This window comes from Saccostrea echinata, unplaced genomic scaffold (assembly GCF_033153115.1).
Source record: "Saccostrea echinata isolate AGI-Se365-2 ecotype Australia unplaced genomic scaffold, CSIRO_AGI_Sech_v1 ptg000054l, whole genome shotgun sequence".
Taxonomy (NCBI): domain Eukaryota; kingdom Metazoa; phylum Mollusca; class Bivalvia; order Ostreida; family Ostreidae; genus Saccostrea; species Saccostrea echinata.
In genome coordinates, this window is record NW_026889803.1 from 8,579,208 (window position 1) to 8,605,966 (window position 26,759).

Here is a 26,759-nt window from a genome sequence, read left to right on the forward strand (position 1 = left end):
GAATTGTCGACGGATTTTTTACCGTTATTTCCGGAAGAAAAGACACCACAAAGTCTGCCACATCCGCTTCATTTTTGAATGCTTCACTGACTTTAGAGGACAGAGGCCAACTAACAATTCAATTGTATGACAAACGAGATGACTTCAGCTTTCCCATCGTCAACCTTCCTTATTCATGTAGTAGTAGTCTGCAATCATCTGCATATGGTGTTTATGTCTCCCAACTTATTCGATAAAAGTACTCAAGAGCATGTTCCGAGTACGATCAATTTTTAAACTGAGGCAGGCTACTCATGTATAAGTCAATGTTACAGGGATTTCAACAACTTCGTTTAAAGTCAGTATTTCGTAAATTCTATGGTTGTTTTAATGACCTTATATGCAAGTATAACCTATCACTGGGTCGTATTTTGGCTGACTTGTTTCCTTAAAAATTATTAGACCTTTGTTTTATACTAAATTTGATTTCGGAATATTCCGTCTACCTGATCAATACATTTATACGCGGGTGTGATCCAACCTCTGAAATTTCGAGGAATCCGTGTTTATGCCCTGTTCATAGATTTGTATTGTTTAAAGTTTCCATGAAATCGATCACTGTTCGTTATCTTCATCTCTTTTCAACCGTTCACGGTAGCTCAGTCGGTATCTCGGCCGCGAGTGACCTAAGTCGATAAAAAATGGTAGCAACTGTTCTTACACCATGCGCTCGGCACGTTTAATTGAAAGCTGCGGGTCCTTCAGATGAGATCTTAAAAACCAAGGCCCCGTCTCACGGCACGATAAAGATCCCTCACTGCTCAATGGCCCTGAGTGCCGAGTAAAGGTCAAAATTTGAAGCCCTTCACCGGTATATGGTGACGTTTCTATATGAGTGAAAAATTCTAGAATGTGAAGTAAAACAACATGCAATCACCAATCAATCATCCTTTTTCCTTGTTTGTTATCTTCATCTTTTTCATTTAAATACTTAAAAGTTATTCTAGTAATTTTTATGAAGAATCCATCACATTAAACAAGAAAATATCAAGGATCTACCTTATTTAGTCAATAACTACCAATTTCTGCCGTTTATTTTTTTTTTCACTGTCAGACAACTATCCGCATTTCATTTTTGCATAATGATTATGCATTAATTGTCAAATATAAATTTCAGTCAGTTAAAAAGTTGTTTTTAAAAGCAATATGTATCCACTTGACTGTTAAAATAACGTAGACCGATGCATAAATGTTAACCCGGAATTCTGATCTAGGTTTTAAGAGAATCAGAGATTCACAAAATGTAACATGCAGGTGATAAAATTGTTTATTGCTATATGGATAAGGAAAGTTGACGATAGAAAAATTGAATTCATCACGTTTTCATAAAGTTTATTTGTTAGTTTACCATTAATGTCTTTCTCTATTATAATACCATTAATGTCTTTCTCTATTAAAACGTCGCCCGTATGGCACAGTGGTTAGAGCTTTTGCTCTAGAGTCGCGGAGTAAGGAGTTGATCCTTACGTCGTGGGTTCGAATCCCACTGAGGGACGTGGAGACCGGTCCTTCGGATGAGGTCCCGTTTCGCAGTAGGTGCTGGCATGAAAAAGATTCCTCACTGCTCAATGGCCCTGAGTGCCGAGTATCGGACAAAATTTGCAGCTCACTACCGGCAAGTGGTGGCGTCTCGATATGAGTAAAAACTTCTCGAGAGGGACGTTAAAGAATACACAAACAAACAATCTCTATTAAAACATCCAAATATGAATCAGATGTGAAAGGCTTTGTGAAGTCTTTCATTTCGAATTCAAAGGGATATTTCGAATCAAGGTAGGAATGAAATGATAAAACGTCGTCGATATATTTAAAGGTCGATTTGAAGACCACAACAAGAGTTTTCTTTTATTGTAAAAGTTTTTGAATAAAGTTTGCTTCACATAAATAAAAAAGCAAGTCTCCTAATAACTTGGCACATTAAGTACTCATAAGAATTCCAACATAATGTTGGAAGACTTGATCTCCAAAAATTACATAGATGCTGTCAATCCGAAACTCTAGCCTCTTTTTAACTATCGATTTTGGAGTTCTTGAATAAAGAATTAGAATGTTTTTTTAACAAAATAATTTTGCAGATGACCAGTGACAAGGTTAGTAAATAAAAGAGTTTATTTTTTGAAAAAGCCGTTGTCTGTGATGTCAAAGAGCCTGATCTTTAATTTACTTTGGGGATGGTTGTATAAAGTATTGAAAAGGCGTACATTTTGATGTTTTTGATTTTAGTAAAATTTTGTAGTTTAAAATTTTTAAAAATTTCCTTGGAATTTTTAAGTGTCCACATCTGATTAAAACAACTTCTCAAATATGTTGTTGTACGTCAGTACTCCCGAAGTTTCCCCTTTACTTCTGTAAATATTTTGGTGAGAAATAAAGAGCTTGGTGGAACATTCTACCTTGGATGTCAGCATTACCGCTATATTGCAAAAAAAAAAAAAAAATTAAACTCATTGCCGCTTCTTTTCCTCGAAATTTCTTGTTATCATTACCGTTACATTTGTAACGGTAATGATAACACGATTTGTAACGGTAATGATAACACGAAATTTTGAAGAGAAGAAGCGGTAATGAGTTTAATCTATTTGCAATATAGCGGTAATGCTGACGTCCCAGGTAGACTACTAGCCCTCAAGGCTTTCACACCTGTAAAATTAAGCCCAACCTTCACCTTAGATTTACTACCCGGTAAAAATTTCTGCCTTTAAGCAACACGTGGGCTTTGTTGAAGCTGGGATTTTATGAAGAGATTGTGACAGAAAAATATTGGTTAATATTTTGGCTGACAACTTCATGATATTCATCAAAGCACACCCACACACCCACACTCACACCCCCCCCCCCCCACACAGAGAGATAGAGAGAGAGAGAGAGCTCTTTCTCTTCTACAGTGTAACTTCATAGGTCTCGACTACTAGTCCCCGAGGGTCTCTACAGCCCAGTAGATATAAGAACTTCGGTACTTGCTTGAAAATACGGATATATTTTTAATTGCTGTGTAAAATTTAGAAAATTATTTCAAAATTAAGGATTATCTACCTCATGCATAGCTCTGATCCTTCGACGTATTTGGCTCCAGTCTTTTGCACCTTTTTTCAGCTCTTCAAAGTCTTTCCTGTTTAAATAATTTGGATTTCCAACCTTTCGGCATGAGCATCACTGAAGAGACATAATTTGTCGAAATGCGCGTGCAACAAAATTTGTACCGTACCTGATTTACACTATAGCTGCCTTCTGCAATTATTCCTTGTTGTATAATGATTTGTTTTCACTGGATATCTTTATCTACTAGTTAAATTATTTAATAAATATACAGTAGCGAAATCGGACAGACGTAGGAATGTTGCGTTTAGAAATATTTAAAAAGAATTATTCATAAAACGTTAAATATCAGCCTTGCGAATTAAACTTGGTGTTATACTGGGGGAACGACCAATATGTCAAGTGATATACGACTGGCAATCCCGTCAATGTCCGTTATCTCAGAGAGGATATTCTCTTCCCCTGGTCTTTGTTTAGCTTGTTTGTCCTCTTCTCTAAATGATCAAATAATTTTCCTGAACTAGAACTCTGTAAATAATTTGTCATCATATGTATATTACATGTAATGTCTTTTGTGTTTTTAATTTTATAAATTTAATACATAAGGTCGTTCATTTAATTTTGTTTGGTTAGATTAAGTGTATGTTGTTTAACGTCCCATTCGAGAATTTTTCACTCATATAGAGACGTCACCATATACCGGTGAAGGGCTTCAAATTTAGATCTATACTGGGTACTCAGGGCCATTGGGCAGTGAGGGTTCTTTATCGTGCCAACGTCTACAGCACTGTGACACGGGATCTCGGTTTTCAGCGGTCATTTCCGGAAGATCCGTGACTTTCTCTTCTAGTGCTTTACATATAGGCGCATGACGAAGGAACAGTCACTACCTATGTTTACGTCTTAAGTGTGACTCGGCGCGGCGAATGAGAATCGAACCCCGGCCTCCCGGTCACGAAGCGAGCGCCCTACCACTAGGCCACCGTGACCGGTCTTTGTTTGGTTAGAAGATTTCTTAATCATTAATATGTACATGCATTATAAACAGAAAAGTTTATACGGGTTGGATTCAACTGGTATCATTATGAATGCATTTGTTTGTTTGTTTATTCATAGGAGTCGGCAGTTTTAACCTTAAAGCAACTTAAACAATAACCAGTGCGCTTCGCGAGCATAGCGAGCGAATCGACAAGAATGCAACCCGTTCTTAACGAATTCTGCTCTGGCGCTTTATTAAATAAAGCTAACGACAATACGCGGTATAATTCACGTCAGTCGATGTTTCTAACTTGAAATCTGATCCGATTTCCCTCTCAATTGCGTGACGCAGTAGTTAGAGCGTCTGCTCTAGAGTCGCAGAGTAAGGAGCTGCATCGATCCTTATGTCACTGGTTCGAATCCCACTGTTGGACGTGGAGACCGGTCCTTTGGGTGAGACCTATAAACCGAGGTCCCGCAGTAGGTGCTGGCACGAAAAAGATTCCTCATTGTTCAATGGCCCTAAGTGCCGAGTATAGGTCAAAATTTGCAGCTCTCCACCGGCAAATGGTGGCGTCTCCATACGAGTGAAAATTTCTCTAGAAGGACGTTAAACAATAAACAAACAAAAACCTCTCAATCGCCGTTCTAGACCCTTAAATCTAACATTAACGACATCTTGAAAAGAATCAGTCGCCATGAGGATCTGCGTGACTTCACGCCAATCGCCCCTGAAGTATTTCGAGTTGATTTATTTTGAAGAAAGTTATTTTTTTAAAATATATTTAATGCATAATCTATGAAACGTTGCGTTTGCTGTTTTTTTGAAATAATATGTTAGTGATAATTGATGCTTAAATGAACGTAAAAGTTTACTTGACTAAAAACACCTTTTAACAAGATGTGTTTGTGAAACACTGATTCCCCCGTATGGCAGCTTATGGCGAAGGTTAAAGTTTCTCAAATGCAAGTCCAAATCCAGGCCAAAAGATAAAAAATGTTAAATTTGAAAGCCCTAGCTGCAACTGTTCAAACGTTATGGCGAAGGTTAAAGTTTCTTAAAAGTAGGTAAAACATCAAGGTCAAGGTCAAAACTGTTGGTATCCAAAGGAAGGTCTTGTCACAAGAATTACATATGTAAAGTATGAAAGCCCTAGCACCAACCATTCAAATGTTATGGCCAAAGTTAAATTTTTTCGAAAGTAGGTCAAACTCCTATGTCAAGGTCAAAGGATCAAAGTGGTTGGTATTCAAAGGAAGGTGATGTCACAAGGATTACATATGTGAAGTATGAAAGGCCTAGCATCAACCATTCAAAAATTATGGCCAAGGTCAAAGTTTTTCAAAAGTAGGTCAAACTCCTAGGTCAAGGTCAAAAGGTTGAAGTTAATGGTATCGAAAGGAAGGTCTTGTCACAAGGATTACATATGTGAAGTATGAAAGCCCTAGCTCTAACCATTCTAAAGTTATGGTCAAGGTTAAAGTTTTTCAAAATTAGGTCACTCCTAGGTCAAGGTCAAAGGGTCAAAGAGGTTGATATCCAGAGGAAGGCCTTGTCACAAGGAATACACATTGGGGTTTGAAACCCCAAGCACCAATTGTTCAAAAGTTATGGCCAAGGTTAAAGTTTTTCAAAAGTAGGTCAAACTCCAAGTCAAGGTCAAAAGGTCAAAGTTGTTTGTATCCAAAGGAAGGCCTTGTCACAAAGAATATACATGTGAAGTTTAAAACCCCAAGCACCAACTGTTCAGAAATTATGGCCAAGTTAAAGTCTCATAAAATTTTGCAAAAGTGGGTCAAACTCCAAGGTCAAGGTCAAAAGGCCAAATATGATGGTACCCAAAGAAAGGTCTTGTCACAAGGAATACACATGTGAAATATGAAAGTCATAGCTCCAACCAATCAAAAGTTATGGGCAAGGTTAAAGTTGACAACAGACAGACAGACAAACAGATAAACAGACAAACAGACAGACAGGACAAAAACAATATACCCCCGGGATCTTTCGATCCGGGGGCATAATAAAAATAAAGGGAGATAATATTCAAAGTTTGATGTTGTGCATGTTGTGCGGGATTTTTCGGTCATTTAACACTATTTCCCACTAAACAGTTATTTTATTTTTTTTAAAAAGCACAAAATTTAATGGATTAGACGTTATACATGTATATATATTCAAATAATTTACGTATAAAACTCAAAATACTTCTTAAGAAGCGATTGGTGTGACGTCACGCAGACCCTCATGGCGACTGATTCTTTTGAGATGTCGTTAACGTTAGATTTAAGGGTATACTACGACGATTGAGGAGAAGAGCGGACCAGGAACTATTTATAGATTCAGATTTATTGCCCTTCTATATCTTGCTTGAGATATATTGTCTGGAATGGTTTTGTTTATGTTTATGATATTCTTCTCTGTATGCCATTTAATTATTTGAAATAATACATGGTCTTTAACACATATTATATTTACAAAATGATGTTTATAAAACACATAGTATCTTAACTTTCAGACAAATATTACATGAAAAAATTATTCTGTAAATTAATGAGAAATTAAAATTACGTGCGACTTTCCTCTGCATCTCCAAACTTTACGTTTGTTCTTGCACATTTTATTCAAATAGTATATATAGCATAAAACTTTTAAATTGATAAAATGCTTTATGACATGGCTATTTTTTCATTTAGAACAATTTTGATAGAAAATATTGTACTTTATATCAATCCGCTTCTGTCAACTAAAACCTCGAGTAAAGGTTATCCTTAATACAAGTAACAGAAATTAATCAAGTCAAGGTCAAATATGGTTTCACAGCCAAGTTCTGTGTTTCATTTTAACATTCATGTGAATGTCAATTACATTTGTTTTTGCTTTCTCTATCAGTCGCTGTTGATTTTTTTTCCCGAATGTTACTTAAAATAAATGCACAATAATTTGTTATTAATCGTCAGTAACTTTACTCTCTTGGCTGTTTAATATTTAAAAATCAAAAATAGCTTTATGAACACTAGCAGAAACAATGTTTATCTTTGCCCTCCTTTCCACACATACAAAAAAAATTGCAGTGTGGATTGTTAATGAATTTCACTTATAGCTTAAATTATTCAGTTTCATGCAATTTAGAGAGTTTTTATCATGTTTAATTCATTTTTAAAGAATTGAACTGGAATATAATTTGTGATGGAAAAATTCATGTGCCTATAAATATATTTTCCACTCAAATATTCATCAACCTTATGTCCCTTTAAAATGCAAAAGCTAAAAAAGGGCAATGTCCATTTTTAAACATTTAGAGTGCTAATCAGGAAATATCACAGTTCATCACAACTTCTTCCTGTTCTTCTGTCCTCTTATCCATGTGTTTTAATTATATCAAATTAGACAACAGAAATCAAATAAAAACTCTGAATAATTTCAATTATGCTTCCTTGTTGTACAGTACCCGCGACGTTATTCTTGACATGATGAACGATACGATAGGATACACGCACGATACGATACATGTTAACTTTTATGGCAAGTAATAAACGATGCAGCTAGGGTATAATACTAGTATATCTATATAAATATATTAAGGACACACCTTTCCTGCAAAAAACCATTTTATTTGTCCACAAAATATTTAAAAAATGAAGCACACCCCCACCCACCCCGTGAAAAAGCGAAAAGAAATATGGAATATTGATATAATATTATTCTTTCAAAATAAATAAAAACCCATCAAAATGGCACACAGATATGCAATACAGAATTGAAATATCAGAATTGGTACGTTGTATAAAATAACCTGTGATATAATTAAGAATTTTTCTTGATAAAAAAGAGTCAGTACTAAATCTTCAACTGTAATGACTCAAAAATGTAAGATTTGGACTAAGAGATGTAATCCTTTCGTAAGATGTTTTGATAAAATTCCACCAGAGATGCATTAGAGCCATAGAAAGAATTTCTTTTTCTTTAACATGAAGAAAGAAAATGTCGTGATCAGATCAAAGCAAGTGTAGAAAGGCGCTGTAGAATAATTTCCGTAATTGGTAACTCAAAAAGTAATTCTTTTAGGTCATCTGACCTGAAAGCTCAGCATTTTAGACTTCTTCTTCACTGGGCTAATTTCAACCAATCTTGCACATAGGTATCCATGGGTAGAAAGAATTTACATGTAAGTTTGTTCAAATGAAGAGCCTTACCCTCTTTCAAGGGGAAATGATTTAGTTTTACTTAAAATTTGGTGGCATCTTTTTTAAAAAATTCTTCTCAAGAACCACTGGGCAAGAAATATGAAACCTTTATAAAAACTTCATTATATACTAAAGATTCAAATTTGTTCAAATCATGATCCACGAGGGTTAAGCGTTGCAAAAAAAGAGATCGATGTTTTAAATAGGAATATTTGGGGGAAAAAAACCTTTAAAAATCTTCTTCACGAGAACCGCAAATCCATGATTAGTCATATTCATATGGAACCTTCCTTTTATAGTGTAGATTCAGTTGTTTAATGAACTCTGTTATCTTCACTGTTTTTGTTTAAATCTTGGCCCCTGGTGGTAGGTTGGGCTACAAAAGAGATCAAAGTTTTAAGTAGAAATATATTGGGGAAAAAAACTTTAAAACTCTTCTTCTCAGGAACAGCAAAGTGTTCTTAGTCATATCTATATGGAACAATCCTCAGGTAGCTCTGGTTCAAGTTCGTTTAAATCATGACGTCTTGGATAGGGTTGAACCAAAATTCGAAAAAAGTTTATAAACATTAGCAGAAATAATGGAGTATATATATATATAAACAAATCTTTCAAAAATCTTTTCAGAAACAGCAAAAAAAAAAAAAAAAAAAATGATGAGTCAAATTAAATTGAAAGCATCCTTAGAAATTATAAATTCAAGTTTGTTTAAATCCACAATAGATGTTTACTTAGGAATGTATAGGAATGAAAAAAGGTGATAAGGAAAGTGATCGATCTAAAAACAACAACAACCTACAAACAGTGCAAATCCGTGAACAGGACATAAAACACGTGCCCGCGGATATTGCAGAGGTGGGATCTGGTGACTAAAAGGAGTAGCCATCTCCTGTCGACCGATCACACCCGCCATGAACCCTATGTATTGATCAGGTAGACGGAATATTTCATAGTTAAACTTAGTATAAAAACAAAAGGCCCAACAATTGGTATGAAATATTTTAGACAAAATACGACCTAATGATACATTATTAAATATGCTAACAAGGTAATTATAACGACCAAAGAATTTACGAAATGCTGGCTTTAAACGAGATTATTGAAATCCCTGAAAAAATCAACTTATTTGACAGTAGCCTGTCTAGGTTTAAAAATTGATTGTATTCAGAGCATGCTCTTGCATATTGAATAAGTTATGAGACATAAACATCACATGCAGGTGATAGCGGAATATTACTACATAAATTCGGGAAGTTGACAGTGGAAAAGCTGAAGTTATCCCGTCATAGAGTTTAGTTATTAGTTTTCCATTATCATCTTTAATCAGTAAAATACCCAAACATGAAACAGATATGGCAGACTCTGCAGTGTCTTTAATTTCGAGTTCACTGGGATTTATCGAGTTGACATACGAATGAAAGTAAATATTGTTAATTGAAGAAACGTTGTTGATATATCTAAATGTTGAGTTGTAGGCCACAACAAGTGTTTTCTTCTTTTCATGTAGAATGTTTTCAATAAATTCTGCATCATTAAAAATGTAAATAGAGGTTGGCCGATAAAGGCGTACAATTTGCCCATCGGAATTCCAACAAATTATTGGAAGACCTTATCTCCAAAGACTTCATAGATATGTCAAAGAGGTATTTCAGCATCTCTTTAATATCAACTTCTGAGTACTTGTATGTACAATCTGAATGATTTTATACAATGTAATTTCGTAGGTAGCCAATCTCAATCACAGCTTCAAAAAGCTTATAAATGCCAGATTGACTCACATTTTGACCTTTTATAACATTTTCCTACTAAAGTTGCCCATCAATTTTATTTTACACATAAGACATACAGATGACCCCTAACATTCATCATCCCAGCGTATATAGTGATAAAAATATGTATTTTGTTCTTTCCATGTTGTTCGTTCACAGTTGTCATGGCAACAATATCACTACAGAAATTTTGTTATTTTTGTCGAATAAGGTGATTCATTCTTTCAACAAATCAGGGAATCGAAATACCTTATCTTATCAAGTACAGAAAACATATTCATAGAAAAATGGCTAAAAATAATTTGATTTTCATGTAAAAATTTATGGGCACGTAACTAAGGAAATGGATTTTCTTGGATACCAATCCCTTAATATGTCCAAAATAATTATTTAATTGTGCCTGAGCATCTGGTAGGATAGCATCAATTTTGAACCAAAAGCTTTTGAAAACATAAATTTTTGACTTTCCATAAAATGCTCGATGCTTACTGATTTAGACTCAAATATCTAACAAATATAAATTATCTTACATTAACTGAAATTGTTCGTTAACACTGCTTTATTTGAGTTGATTTTAAAAAGAAATAAATTCTGGAATTTCTTTTTTGAAATTACAAATATTGTACACAATAATTCTGAGCCTTTGACTGAAACATTTGGAAGTCCAGAAAAAATTTGTAATCTCTTTTTGCGTGGGAGGCAGGAAAAATAGTGAGTGGAGTAAAGTCAACATTTTTAATTGCTAACTTTATTTACCGAGTATATTTGGATTCAATCGCCTATGCAATAATGCTCAAAATACTGAACGACATCATCGTTGGAAGGAAATATTTAAGTAATTTTTACACTTATTTCATATTTTCCTTAATCATTTATCATCTTGCTTTCATTTACAAGTATGGTGTTTATCGAGCTATGTTTCGTGTTTTCTTTTCAGATATATGTTGCTTCTGGGGTGAATAGAATCAAAGATGGACCTGGAGTCTGAGTAGAGATGTAAGGTAGGTATTTAATCAAACTTTAATTGATCATAAAATGAAATGTAAAGATAAAGAACAATGATCTTGCTCAAAACTCCATTCAAACAAATCACCGTTCACGGTAGCTCAGTCGGTAGACCGCTCGCTCCGTGATCGGGAGGTCGTGAGTTCAAATCTCGGCCGCGACAGACCTAAGTCGATAAAAAATAGGTAGCAACTGTTCCTTCGCCATGCGCTCGGCACTTTGAAGTGAAAGTTGCGGGTCCTTCGGATGAGACCTTAAAAACCGAGGTCCCGTGTCACGGCAGGCGTTGGCACGATAAAGATCCCTCACTGCTCAATGGCCCTGAGTGCCGAGTAAAGGTCAAAATTTGAAGCCCTTCACCGGTATATGGTGACGTCTCTATATGATTGAAAAATTCTCGAATGGGACGTAAAACAATATACAATCAATCAATCAATCAATCATTCAAACAAATCAAACTGTGGGCAAAGCCACACAGTGCTTTGAAAGAGTTCATTCATTGGGAAATCTGAAATTATGTTCTAAGCTAGGAAGATTTGTGCAGACTTAAAAGCATTATCCATTTTCATCAACAAAGATGTCATAAAAATGACGTCAAAAATGGCATAAAAAATTCAACATTTTCATGTTTTAGAAAGGAAAAAAAAGTTTTATGTTGATCGTTGGATTGAAAAATATCTAGCGTAGTTTTAAGACTCCATCTTTTGATATTATGTGTAAAATAATAATATTAATGAAATATGTGAAAACAATTCCTGAAAATGTTTTCTGTAAAACTTAGGTCCTTTAGTCAAAATTAAACAAACTTTGTTTATTTCGTCCTCTTTTAAAAGAATAACGGGAAATCCCAATAGTTTGTGACGTCACAGAGTAAAAAATGTCATTTTTTTCTAATCCATAATAAATTTTGTTAATTCGGATATTTTTTATACAATATATACAATAGAGAATATTTCAAAACACTCTTGGAATTAAACTTTAATGGGGGGGGGGGGGTTAGAATATGCCTTTATCGTGAATAGTTCTTTAACGCGATTATTATTTTTTTTTATTTTTTTTTTTTTATTTTTTTTTTTTTTACATTTTCCTTGCATTTTATTGATCATTTTGCAGTAAACATCAGCTGAGATGTTGTACAAATTATCAACAAAAACAACGACACTGCGTGCGTAAGTTGGCAAAGTTCTATTATTTCTTTATGATTGACTGATTATTATTATTAATGTACTTTAGCAGTATAATTCATAAAATAAGGTGCATTTCATAAGCAATCATCCTTTACCCCTGATCATAGTACTTAAATTAATGAATTGTTTGTTTTTTACACCCTTCTGACACTACTGTTCAAATAACTAACAGCTTGGCTATTCCTGGAACGTTTCCGTTAGTCAGCGAGTTTGTTACCGAGTTGTGCAGCCTTTTTCTTCATTTTCAAACATTTCGCAAGTTTTGCAGCCTTTTTCTTCATTTTCAAACAATTTGCGCTCCATATGAGTGAAAAATTCTCTCGAGAGATGTTAAACAACAACAAACATTTCGATATGCTTAATGATTGATATAATATGTGAATTTATTTACTATTGCTATTCATGTACCATTCTTAATTCAGTGAAGACAGAATATTTATTCAAGAAGTTAGTTTGAAACATCTATTGTAATTTCAGTTAGATTGATATGTTGTACTATTTATATAATGCTTAATATGTCAAAGTTTGAAATAAAATTACAAATTTATTTGCAAATGAAGAAACATGTAATGATACTATAATAGTATCTTTTAAAATGTTTTAGCCTGTGACGAAGGTACATACGGAAATAATTGTACTGGAGGGCAATGAGGGTAATGATACTATAATAGTATCTTTTAAAATGTTTTAGCCTGTGACGAAGGTACATACGGAAATAATTGTACTGGAGGGCCTTGTCCTGAAGGATTCTATGGATTTGGTTGTCTGAGTAAATGTAACTGTACCACCGACCAATACTGTGACAGGAGAACAGGGTGTATAATTTACAATACGGCAAAGGGTGAGAAATTGTTTGTTTCTTGTTATGTCCATTTAGCGTTTCAGTTGAATTGCTTCATTATTATTTAAATTGATCAGATCAATCTGATTTGATCTCATTGAATAAAATCTTTAATAAAAATATAATGGCACTTAGATTTCTCACAGACTTAGATTTCTCACAGGCTTTTTTCTGTCGGATTTCTGTCTGAAAAAATACATGTACTAAAAAATTGATTGACTTGCATAGATGTCTAAAAACAAATTAAGAATTCTAAACAACTGAGGGACGAAAGACAGATACCTCTTGATTAATGAGAAACGATGCACTTACACAATATTTTATGCACATACCTTGGAAATTGCTGAAAACTATAAACATATGTTTAGCAATTGTCAATATCAAAACCTTTTACTTGAAATTTAAAAGCCGACAAATCACTTTTAAAAAAACTAACTTAAGGAATCTATGTCTGAATGTACCGACTAAAAATCAGTTTCTTTCGATGTAAAACTGTTAGATATGAAAAAAAATCTAGAAATCAAAATAATCTTTAAAAAGTAATGTTTCTTGAAATAATCGAGTTGAACACATTGGAGTAGGTTTCTGTAGCTTTTTTCACCCACTCCCATCTCTAAGCCAAAGAATCCCTTCGTGAAACTTTAGGTGAAATACGAAACAAAACCGGTTTTCTCTTCTTCTTTTTTTTCTTTTCTTTTCTTTTCTTTTTTTTTTTTTTTCTTTTTTTTTTTTGGTATAACTATTTACAAAATATTAATCAGTATTGAAACATTGCATTATCCTGTGGCTTAAATATCTATGGCAACATTCAGATATCGTATCATCAGAATACTCCATTGTTCTGGATAGTGGGTTTTGATATTGTAAATCAAAGTATTGATTAAATTTGTCCTCATTGAGAATACTGGTTTTTTATTGGATTAGCATAAACAGTAATACACGATTAAACTTGTATAATATGACTATAAATCACAATGCAAAATGTATGTAATATGCTATTTTGCATTTTCAATTTATAGCAAGATATTTTGTGAATATTAGACTGTTTAAATAAAAACCTTTCCTGTATTAAAATCCTGGATATATAGGTGAAAAAGACATTAAGACAGATGGAATTTGGTTCATCGCAGAGAAGGCTTTATTCGGTGTCATAGGAGTCTTCGTGGGTGGAGGATCAATCATGACTATTATCTTTATCTATGAAAGGTTTTTTTCTACCATCATCATCTAATCTACTCACAATTATAGTCGTGATATTTGAGAATACAGTTAAGCAATATATCTATGCGACATAAATCTACGAAAGAAGTGTAAACATTGTTAATTGAGGAAGAGTACAAACTTAAATATTGAGTTTTCGTTTTACTTGAAAATAAAATAGATAAGTGAAAATTCTAATTTTAATTTTGAATATATTATGTATTTTCCCAAAACTGAAACTCATATTTGTGTTTCTTTTTTTTTTCAGAAGGAAATCTCAACGTGCGTTGAGATACATCGATACAACGTTTCATTCGCAGGTGTATGATCAACCAGTGTATGAAAGGGAATCAGAATTGTATATTATATGTGATTTAGGGGATACTGTTCCTAAAAACGAAACAAGCATAAAAACGAGTATATCTGAGAATAAAAAGCAGGAAAATGATTATCTGGAGATGGGGTGACTGATAAAAATGATTATTTTCAACCATGTTAAGACAATGTATTCATTTTACAAGTCAGTTTAAATATTTTAATGATAAAATATAACTACACGTGCAGACATTTTAACTATGTTCGAAGTGAAATTCTTCTCAATGAATACGTGTATATACAGTCACTATTTTGCAACGTAATGCACATTTAATCCTTCTTTCAAATTAAATACTTGTACAAATCTTAACGTGGATATATGTATATTCATCGGTACAATCAAAGTCAGTTAAAATTTGAAAATTTTGTGCATAAATCATTGTGATCTTGAAAAACAACAAACCGAACAAAACATGACAAACCTCTTTCTAGGAAAACTAGCTATAGTACAAGTATCAGACTGGGTGTGTAATGTGTAATGCAAAATCACATTTGGTTTTAATAAAAGTAATAATAATAAAAGCAGCATCAAATAACGGTTTGCATCGTTCTTCGCCTGTCTTTGCACACAAAAGAAAGTTTATTTATATTTTTTCAACTAGAGTTCACATTATTCGATTTAATGACGTCGCTTGTCTACGAAAGTTTTGGACAACCTCATATATAAGTACATCCCTCCATGCAAAAGATAAGTAACAGTTCTATAAATTTAATTTATACCTTTCAGTTTGTACATTGTGCTCTTCTTTCAAATATTAAAAATATTGGCCGTATTTTAAGAAAATATCAGAAAATAGAATGGAGCTAATTATGCCGTCACAATATATACACTAGCAGGAAAATTACGCTATTTTTTTTGAAGATATATTGTGACAAAGAATCCACGTGATATGCTCCGAAGTGTTCTGTTCACAGAAGCTAAATGTTTTTCCGAGTCTTATATTTCTTACCATGCAAGTTATTTTTTTTTATAACAAGAACAGTCCATTTGTCAGAAATGGTCAAATCTCGGCAATAGGATGGATGGATAAGGATATCTTTACCCAAAATGAGCATAGGGACCAGCACAATCCTAATCCTCTGTCTTGGGAGCGTCGTTTATCCACTGTGGATAAAGTATGGGCGCCTTCTTTTTATCATATTTGATATGTTTAAAATCTAAAGTAAATGATATTTTAGGGACTAAATAATTATAGCCCCGTATGGAAGATTCGGGGGTATATAGTTTTTGCCCTGTCCGTCCGTCTGTCTCTCTGTTTCTCTATTTGTCCGCAAAAACTTTAACATTGTCCGTAACTTCTGATTGGTTGGAGCTATGGTTTTCATATTTCACATGTCTATTTCTTGTGACAAGACCTTTCTTTGGGTACCACCGTATTTGACCTTTTGACCTTGGAGTTTGACCCAGTTTTGCAAAATTTTACCCAACTTTAACCTCGGCCATAACTTTTGAACAATTGATACTAGGGCTTTCATACTTCACATGTGTAATCCTTGTGACAAGACCTTTCCTTAGATACCAACAACTTTGACCCTTTGACCTTGACCTTGGAGTTTGACCTACTTTTGAAAAACTGTAACCTTGGCCATAACTATTGAACTGTTGGTGCTAGGGCTTTCATACTTCAAATATGTAATTCTTGTGCAAGACCTTCCTTTGGATACTAACAATTTTGACCCTTTGACCTTGACCTTGGAGTTTGACCTACTTTTGAAAACACTTTAACATCGGCCATAACTATTGAACGGTTAGTGCTAGGGCTTTCATACTTCACATATGTAATTCTTGTGACGAGACCTTTCTTTTGGGTACCAACATATTTGATTTGCATTTTAGAAAGATTAACCTTTGCTATAAGTTGCCATAGGGGGCATCAGTCTTTCACAAACACATATTGTTCAAACTGTAACTTGGCGATCTTTCATAACAAATTGCTCAACTAAAGACACATCTCTTCCCCAACTTGCTTTCACTGGGCAACAGAACAAACATCATTTTTAACCACCTCCCTTCCTTCACTAAAACATTCAATCCAATTAATGATTGAACTTCTGGCAAGTCAATTGTTTTCTAAAACCTTGTACAAATTATTATATGCTACTCCAAAGGAATTTCCAAGATATACATTAAATTTTGCAACTGTTTTTTGCTCGAGTACGACTGAGTCCGCCATTTTTGTCACACGTCATCTACATGTTGACGTCATTTTCACATTGTGACGTCACAAACATGGAGCAAAACTTTACATAGCATCTTCTATTTATAGAACATGTGTATGACTATATGTGTGCCAAATTTCATTTTGATCTGAATTTTGGTTTTGAAAATATACAATAGTTCGCAAACTTTTTGATCACCCCTCGTACTTCAATAAAAAGCAAATTTTTATTCATATTCCTTTTAATATTTTTTCTCTTTCACATATTGTTTCAGTCATGTGTCTCTTTTTCCATCCATTCCAAACCTGCTTTCAAGTTCAAAATAATTTGAAGGCAATCGTACCAGGGAATAAATATTTTGGTTGCCTCTTAAATTTCTGTGTCCTTTGGATTTTAACAAATTGTTCTGATTTAGAGCATTGTTATTTCCCAAGTCATGCGTAGTATCAGTAAAAACAATTCTTTATGTTCACTTTTTACATATTTCTGTCTCTTTTTTTACTTTTCTCTTTGTTGTACAAATTAATACATACTCCTAGATTATCCGAGAATATGGACAAAGTAACTATCTTAGGACTCTTCTGGTTGACTATTGGCAAAGGGACGAATATGATCATAACTGTCTTCCTCGTCTGTGTAGTTAACTCTGGATACTACATTAATTCTTTTGTTGGGGATAAGCATGTTGTAGTTGTCTGAGGCCCTTGTCATCTGAGAATAGTCTTCTTGCTCCGATTCACGGCTTGCATTGTTTACGACTCGGTTTGTCCCCAATCCTTCATAAAATATTTTTTATAAGTCTTGAAAGGGTGCTATGATAAAACTATTTCAGATGTTTCTTTTTTCCCATAGCCCACAGAAAAAAAGTTAACGTTCTTAATATCATTGCTATAAAAGATTACTTAGAAATTTCAATAATTACCTTTCTTTTTGTTCTAGTATGTGTTTGTATTAACATACTCACTTGTCAAATACTGATGTAGAAACTTTAATCTGTTAATTATAATGAACCATGATGAGAGACATCAACAGTTTCAGTTGTATGAAGATATATAAACAAATTAGAACTTAAATGGAATATTACACACATATATATGTACATTAAATAAAATTAGGTCCTAAATGTATATGCGACAATCTTATTAAATTTCTGAAACAACAATAAAACATGGCTGTATTATTGCTGTCATCAAAAGGTTACCTTCCTGTCAAAGGGTCAGAGACCGTTTACATGTAGAAAACTTGGATGTCAAGAAAATATTAACATATTAAATTGAAAACACACTAACCTTTCATTGTAAAAGAAGACAATGACCACTAAGAAAGATCCGACACTGAGGATTACTGCCATTATAACAGCAACAACTGTACTAATGTATGACCGTTCTTTCTTGTCAGCTATTCCTAAGTTTGAAAGTAAATAAAATAAATAAACAACCCCCCCCCCACACACACACATATATATATATATATATATATATATATATATATATATATATATATATATATATATATATATATATATATATATATATATATATATATATATATATATATATATATATATATATATATATATATATATATATGAAGAATTCCATCATAGAATGAAAACAACAAAACAACTAGAGCGAGTGAGATAATACCTCTTAAAAAGTGGAATTGGATTGGCCATATACTTAGGATGGAGAACTACAGGATTTGTACTACTGCAATGACATGGCACCCAGAAAGAAAAAGTAAAGTAGGCCGGTCAAAAATAACGTGGAGAAGAACAGCGGAACAAGAAAGATTACAGCTAGGTTAGAATAGCTGGCCACCAGCGAGGGCAGCAGCCAAAGGCAGAGGCATGTGGAGACAGTGTATTGGGGCCTTATGTGCCAGCGGGCACGAAGAGGAAAGGTGAGGTGACGTGATGTTTTACAGCATTTTGAATTTGCTTTCATATCAATTGCAAATAGTCTTGCATTCACTGTATCTCAGATTTATAAAAAAAAAAAGAGTTCCTACCCTTTGAAGTTTTGTTAACACACCCTGTTCTCCTGTCACAGTATTGGTCAGATGTACAGCTACATTTACTCTGACATCCAAATCCATAGAAGCCATATTTACATGATCCTCCGGTACAGTTTACTCCATATGTACCTACTTCACAGGCTGTACCATTAAAAGAGTATATTTTAGATGTTTCAAATCTATCAGTAATATACATGTATTTTCCTGTTAATTGCATCTATTTAATCTTGCATTCATAAATTTTTGGGAAATTGGGATAGCTGTTATACGTAAATAATGCATGATTTTAATTTTTTTAGAATAATGTCGAAATATAGTTACATTACAAAGATGTATAACAAACCCAGTCATAAATACAGGGGTTTTGTAGGCGCAATATACATGACGTCATAGTACGAGCTAGTAGTTTTATTGAGAGTTTAAACACACATGCAATGAGGAACCGTAATTCATAGCTGAGCCATGAACATCTATTACGGATCCGAAGTACCCTGAGGATAACATAAATTGTCCAAAACATTTATTCTCATTATCTTAATGTTTCCTATTATATCAGAGTTGCTTTTTTCTATGCAAAGTAAATGTTTGACAATTTTTTGTGAGGTTATTTTCTTGCTTTCCAGCCATGAAGGAGGTGTAAGGATTAGTTTTGATTTCAACGTACTGCAAAATATCAGAAACAATCAGACTTGATCAGAGGGAAGAAATAATATTATCCTCAATATGGATTACTGTACTATCCTTATAAATAAACATTTCCAGAATTTGATATACATCAATGTAAACATTTTCCATGTAATATTGGAGCTAGTGAACTTTAATGATCTAATAACTTCTAGGTCACTGCGTGCCAAAACATAGTGATAATGAGGGGTCGTTTTTGTAACATTTCTATTCGAATATTCGTCTCAACTGAAAATATAAGTAATAAATAACAATGTTAAAAAGTTCACTGGGAAATGAACTTGGTTGGTACGTGGTCACAGGATTTGATCACGTGACCAACCAAGTTCATTTCCCAGTGAAATTTTTAACAGAATTATTCATTGTTAAGTAATGTGGAATTGCAGCAAAAACGTAAATGCAGAAAAAGTCGAATTCACATTTTTCTGTCATGAAAAATTAAATCGAAAATCATGATAATCATTAGATTATCAGACTTATAATTCATAAAGATACGTGTAAACTGTGTCATTTATGAGGCGCCGTTTTGGTATTTATTGCCATTTAGTGATATCACCTAATCGAATAGGTGATATCACCCATTCGAATAGGTGATATCACCTATTCGAATAAGTGATGTCACTCACTCAAATTGAATAGATGATATCACTTGTTCGAGGAGGCGATATCACTTATTCGAATAGGTGATATCACCTTTTCGAATTGGTGATATCACCTATTGGAAATGAATAGGTGATATCACCTATTCGAATATGCAGGTGAGTTAAGGCTAGGTATAGATAATCTAATTAAAATGCCTAAGGACTGTATCTATTATATAGAGAAAGTTAAAACTTATTGTCTAATACATATTTGGTACCCATGACATGAGATAGCCAGTACATTATGACGTCATATAGTGACGTCATTGTTCTTTACTACACAAGATTATAATGAACATCAACAAAAGTGCTTCGGCGCAAGGGCACTATTTTATTTTACTGAAACAAGGTATATTTAGAAGCAAAATATTCCAAAGTTCGCTGATATTGCTGTACAAATATCAACAGCTCAATTGTATAATTTCTGTTTGTAAAGTTTTAAGTTGAATAAGGGTAAAAATGTACAGTCCGGTATAAGTTTCCTCAAATTCCGATCAAATGAGAAAATGCCTAGGATTTATGCAGCAGTTTTATTAATCTTTAGAATTTTCTTTTTAGCATCATACAATTTTTATGTAAAAATAAAAAGGGTCATCCCTTGCGCCGAAGCTCTTTTGTTGATGTGTTTTATTACCTCCAGTAGGTAAGATTAGAGACGTCATAATATGACGCTATAATGTGTACTTGCTATAACATATCATGAGAACTAAGTATGCATAAGAAAATAAATCAAAACTCACTGAATAATAAATATACATCTTAAGCGTTTTTATTAGCTCATTTGCATAGAAACGCCTATACCTAGTCTTAACTCACATGCATAGGCGATATCACCTATTCGTGCTAAATAAGTGATATCACCTATTCGAATAAGTGATATCACCTATTTACATTTCTTTCAACAATAAATAATGAATGCTCCCTTCCTCAAGACTATCTAGTATTCCATTGGAACCAAACAAATTCGGACTGTCCGGTTTTCCCCTGTATTTTAGTCCGAGACATGTTAAATACCTTATGTTTCAGATCCCTGTAAAGTTATATAAATTTTATAAATTATACCCAGCTGGGGTACACCAGAGTGGCATACCTTTCTCTCTTTATAATGTAAAGTAGGGCATTTTCCGTATGGAACAGTTATTATGCGTTTTTCATGATTCTTCCTTTAGTGTACATGACAGATAAGTGTAATAAATATAACTTGTGAGCAAATTATACTATAACTTCTACTGGGGTGCTTAAAACTAAATGCGAAGCTAAATCCATTGTCTCCAAGAACGCAAAGTTATAAATAGAAAGTGAAAGTAAATGAGAGTCATGGAAGCAGTTGTTATTTCATAAATAATTTGAATAGGTGATATCACCTATTCGATTAAGTTATATCACCTATTCAAGTTGATAAGGTGATATCACTTATTCGAATAGGTGACATTACCTATTTGAATTGGTGATATCACCTATTTAATTTGAATAGGTTATATCACCTATTCGAATAAGTGATATCACATATTCAAAAGGAATAGGTGATATCACCTATTTGAAGAGGTGATATCACCTATTCGAATAGGAGATGTCACCAATTCAAATCAAATAGGTGATATCACCAATTCGAATAGGTGATATCACTCATTCGAATAGGTGATATCACCTATTAAAATAGGTGATATTACCTGAAGCTGAATAGGTGATAACACTGATTTGAATAGGTGATATTACCAATTGAATGGGTGAAATCACTTATTTCAATAGGTGATATCACTTTTTGGCAGTAAATACCAAGACGGCGCCTCATAGTCATTACACATTGAATCTATTAATTCCAGACATATCACTGTTGTATAATTACATCTATTGAATATTTTCTCTTTTATTTCTTTAGAAAACCATAGTCGTTTATCAGTCAGTAAACACCGCTAAGCATATCACCTGTACAGATTTCTTGAGCAGTGACTCTTCAATCAATGAAATTAAACGTTCAATGTTGTACATATCAATAAGGTAATATTTAATCTATTTAATCCTACTTTAGATGATTATGTAAGTATTTTTTTCTGCAACATTTGCAACATTAATTCTTATCCTAACAACCAAAGAAAACATTTTATTGTTTAATTTATTGTATGTACCGATCAAAATTGCAGGGGAGGGTGAGTGTATAAAGGTGATGTTGTAAGAATTTGAAATTAATGCTACTACTCTTTCATCTCTTTCGGAAATTCCCCAGCGTTGCCTTTAGTGATGAAGCGAGAGAACGATTTATTCTGATTGTATATCAAAGAATATCGTTGGTTGGTATGTTATATCTGAATGATATTTACTTCGATTATTTTTCAGGAAGAATATACGGCTAAATTTCCATGATACTGGTTCAATGGCTCTGTTGAAGAAATGTACACAGAAGACAGCAGAAAATTAAATGCTATTAAGACAGATGGCTTTGCTTGGAAAAGGTTACTTAGTCTTGTCGTTAGAAATTTTAACTAAAGATTCAAAATAAAATAAGATGATTTAAAAATACAGATAAGAGCTCAGTTAATTGTTTTCATTACATGTATGTACAGGAAATCAAGATGTATATAAGGAAGTATATTTCACAATTAGTACATACTATTATTTCACTGAAAGTGAAAGTTTGTAGCGTCTAGTATCTCTAGATATAAAAAAAAATATATAACCATCAACTTACGTATGCAGAAGCCTTTATCTTGTCGATAATTTGTACAACAACGTTGTGTTCCACTGAAGTTAAAATTTATAATTTAATAAAAGTAATTTTTCACTTTCGCTTAAGTGCTTAATTCAAAGATTTTAATATCAATTTTTTTTTTGTAATATATACGCACTCCTTCTTGCAAACACCGAGTCCACCAGAGAGTCCGGTGATCAGATAAACAAAATATAACTGTAAAGCAAATATTACATAACAAAGTTGAATCAGCTTCATAGTCACTGTTCACATAAACTTGTAGTGATAAATACATGGATATGGATAACAATACTAAATAACCATTTCCTTCCGATATCTTTTACGACAGGGAAATTTAATAAAATTATACGATCATAAATTTCAGTTAAATTTAAAAAAAGATTCTCAGAGGCATTTACTAATTATTCCAAATTAAAATTTCCGTGAATGAAAATTAGTGACTAGAATGGGTTTTAACTTTACTGTCCTCTAAAAAAAGTTTGAAAACATTTCAAAACTGAAATATAACCATACCTTTACTCAGAAAAAATATAATTATATCTGTAAAGGCATACAAATTTATTTACGTATGCAGATCCAGATATGTTTTTCGCTCTCGGCTGCATCAGCATCAGCAGCTTTGGTAAATCGTTGTCAAAAAACTCCGCCTCCACCAGTTTTTTCTTTCATTCTTTGATTGTTATGATCACTTCTAAAACTGAAACTGGTTTATATTCCAATGGTCTAACAGCTTTTTATACCCTCGCAATGGAGTTAGAGGGGATAAAGCAACGCACTTAAGAATGTGTGGGTGAGTGGAGGAGTAAATCATTTTGTGTATCTATCTATCTATCTATCTATCTATCTATCTATCTATCTATCTATATATATATATATATATATATATATATATATATATATATATATATATATATATATATATATATATATATATATATATATATATATTAGGAATGTCAATTTTACTTGGATAGCTTAGTCGAATAGTCGGAGGCTTTAGTCGAGCGATAGTCGAGTACTCGTGGAAAATTTAATTAGTCATGCCATTTCCACTATTTGTCTTTTACTGGCTGCTAGTTCAATATTTAATGTAAGCTATCATCATTAAAGAACGAATTTCCGAATCGTTGACATTTATATAGACCAAGTAATAAATACACATATACATGTATGTATCCAATGTGTTTGATTTCAAATATAATATCTATTGCACATTTTATCTAAATAAAGGATTGTAATTATTATATCAAACGCTCGTATTTGTCCTTTCTATTCAGGATGCTAGTACATGTACCTGTCATTAAATAATCGATCACCTGAGGCCATTTGATCGTGTCTATTCAGTGACCCATGACTGGTAAACGGTTAAAGCGTGCCTCTTGTGAAAATATATAGAGAGCTTCCGATAAATTTTAATTAGAGATTTTGTGCAAACAATCAATACAATCTTGAAATGACTGATATTAACATCAGAAAGAAAAATCATTAAATTACGCTCCTAACTTTCCCAATTTACATACATGTACACATATGTAATAGCTGTTTAATTATTATTAATTAATTAATAGTTGCATTAGACGTACGTGATCTTATTGCATTGCGGGTTGGAAATTTATAATTTTGAGCTATCAAACCACCAAACAGTTCTTGAAAGCCCTCTCAATTTACAACACTAAGAGGTAGACAAACCTTTAAAATCATGTTTGTGAAAGTAATACTTTTTTGGTTCTGCACATTGGGATTTTTGCCAAGAATTTTGCGAAGAATTTAGGAAAGTTTCGATATGTTTGGCAGATGTCGACATGAAATAATTATGTTACAACATATATGATGTTCCACCCCAGAATGCAATTTCAGTTTCACATAACGTACATTTAACTGTTTTTCAACTGTGACATCTTTTAAAGTACATCTAGACTATGGATTTTGGAGGCATGTTTGCCGACCAACAATCGACACGCGAATGATTTCCTTTAAACAGTTAACTTAAAACATTAGGATGACATCACCTTTTTTCCTTTTAATACTTTCTATTCCTTGAAAGGCCAAAGACAGTCCAATAAGTTACCTGTAACCGTCCAATAATTAAAAAAATATCTGTCCATTGTTAAAAATAATGGACAGTATCTAATAACTTATTGGACGGCTACAGGTACATGTAAGTTATTGGATTAAGAAAACACAGACACAGTTAAATATATATTTGAAGTAATAAATCCAGCATGTTTCACAATGTAATGAAATATATATTCCGAGTCACAGAAACAAAAATTGAAAATTATGAAATGTATACTAGTATTCCAAAATCTCAGTGAATGTCAAAACTTAAATTTGACGGAAATATCTCCGAATTCTGTGTAACTTGCACCAACAAGACACTCGGGGATATCACTTCTCTTTTTTTAATACCTTCCTGTCAAGAATCAATCGCTACTTCGTTCTCACTAGGACTCCGAATAATTTTGCTCACTTTCTGCAGGAGCACATCGTTTCTTCTGTTATAAGAATGCAGGGTATTTGGTCAATAGCCTTTTCCCGATTCGTTTCTGACTTCAGCGATGAAAAAAATAATAATTTTGTTCATTTCTTTATCACCCAATATCGTGATGTCCTTAAGCATGAAAACATTAACGTGGGTACTGTGCAACATTCTCCCTGACAGTTAAATAATAATCACTGCCCATTTACATTTATCCGTTTTCTGCAAAAAGCCTTTTCTAAATCCTCTAAATATTGTTGATTTAATTAAGCCTTTCCTAAAAGTTGAGAAATATTTGAAGAAAAAAAAAAACGTCCACTTGGAGTTCAAAGTTCATTATCTTGACAATCCTAAGCTCAAAATCCAAAATTCACTTCAAAATGACATTTGTATTTATTAGTAGATTGCTCATCCTATCTGAATATGATTCGCATCAGATATTAATATGCTTTCTCCCTCGGAAGAAGACATGCTTTTAACATTGACAATCGCAAGAAAATGATTCTGGAATCTCATAGCATTGTGGTTAAATATTCTTAAATCGTTTATTTAAAATTAGCACTTACATGTACCTGTAACTGTCCACTAAGTTAGCAATTACAATGAATTTAAGTTTCTTTTGATTGTCAGTAACCTTTACCTGAGAGAGTCCAGTAAGTAGACAATGCTTACTTAATACAATGGATGAGAGACAATTCTAAGAGAGTACATTATAAACACAATAGGGTAAATTTTTTAAGTATTTTATAGGCCTCAAACTGTCCATTCTTTGAGAAGAAAGAACTATTGTCGGGCCTAACGGCCCTCCAACAGTTCTTTCTTCTCACAGAATGGACAGTTTTCGGCCTATAACCTTTACTTTGTCCGGTTAAGCCTTACTTTACCCTGAGTTTTACTCACCAGTACACTGATACGTTAAGAAATGAATTATACAGATCCAACTTTATTACCTGGATTTTAAGATTTTTATATTAAGAAGCAAATTCTAAACGAATAATCGAGTAAAAAAATTTTAGTCGATAGTCGCTATGATCAAACGATAGTGGAGTACTCGAATATTCGTTGACATCCCTAATATAGAGCCTCTATATTTACATTATATTTCTGATGTCTTGCCACAAATTTTTGTCATTCAACGATCATTTTTGAAGAAACGAATTTTGCATTATGTTTTGACTTCAAGTACATTACAATGGAGATATTCTTGCTCATCCGTGTGGTAGTTCATGAGAACGCGAACTGTTTTCTAATTTGCAAAGAATCTTAAGGGAAAATATTTGGAAATGTAAATATTCTTGTATAAACAAAGAAAACATTTTTTTGTTTAAATATAAAAGAATTTATACTGTTCCCCTCCTTATATGCCTTTTTAATGCCTGCTTCTTTTTTTTAATTTTATATAATTATACAACAAATTTAACAACAAATAATAGAGTTCTTGATGAAATATGATTTGT

At 33.0% G+C, this 26,759-nt stretch overlaps 2 protein-coding genes across 2 annotated transcripts in view; both read right to left on the reverse strand.

Annotated features, from left to right (window-relative positions):
• Positions 1 to 22,866, reverse strand: part of LOC133204583 (uncharacterized) — a gene marked incomplete at its 5' end in the record, with an annotated part of 235,854 nt that extends 212,988 nt beyond the window's left edge. The window contains one exon of the mRNA XM_061340336.1: positions 22,803 to 22,866. Within this exon, the coding sequence (XP_061196320.1) occupies positions 22,803 to 22,866 (64 nt within the window). The remainder of the gene's footprint in view (positions 1 to 22,802) is intronic.
• LOC133205655 (uncharacterized) lies at positions 17,019 to 19,758 on the reverse strand. The gene is made up of 4 exons (XM_061341501.1): positions 18,786 to 19,758; positions 18,065 to 18,179; positions 17,740 to 17,768; positions 17,019 to 17,551 (listed from the first exon to the last, which is right to left on the reverse strand). The coding sequence occupies exons 1-4, from the start codon at positions 19,006 to 19,008 to the stop codon at positions 17,346 to 17,348; spliced, it is 573 nt and encodes a 190-aa protein (XP_061197485.1). The 5' UTR covers positions 19,009 to 19,758; the 3' UTR covers positions 17,019 to 17,345.
• Positions 22,867 to 26,759: the final 3,893 nt, after the last annotated feature.

Bases quoted from the DNA above. Each gene is read 5' to 3' on its own strand.
- LOC133205655 (XM_061341501.1), bottom strand. From the start codon at position 19,008: ATGCAATTAACAGGAAAATACATGTATATTACTGATAGATTTGAAACA. The intron at 18,180-18,785 runs GTAGGAACTCTT...TTTCAAACTTAG, and splicing joins TGTTAACAAAACTTCAAAGG to GAATAGCTGACAAGAAAGAA. The intron at 17,552-17,739 runs GTGAGTATGTTA...TATTTTATGAAG, and splicing joins TCTACATCAGTATTTGACAA to GATTGGGGACAAACCGAGTC.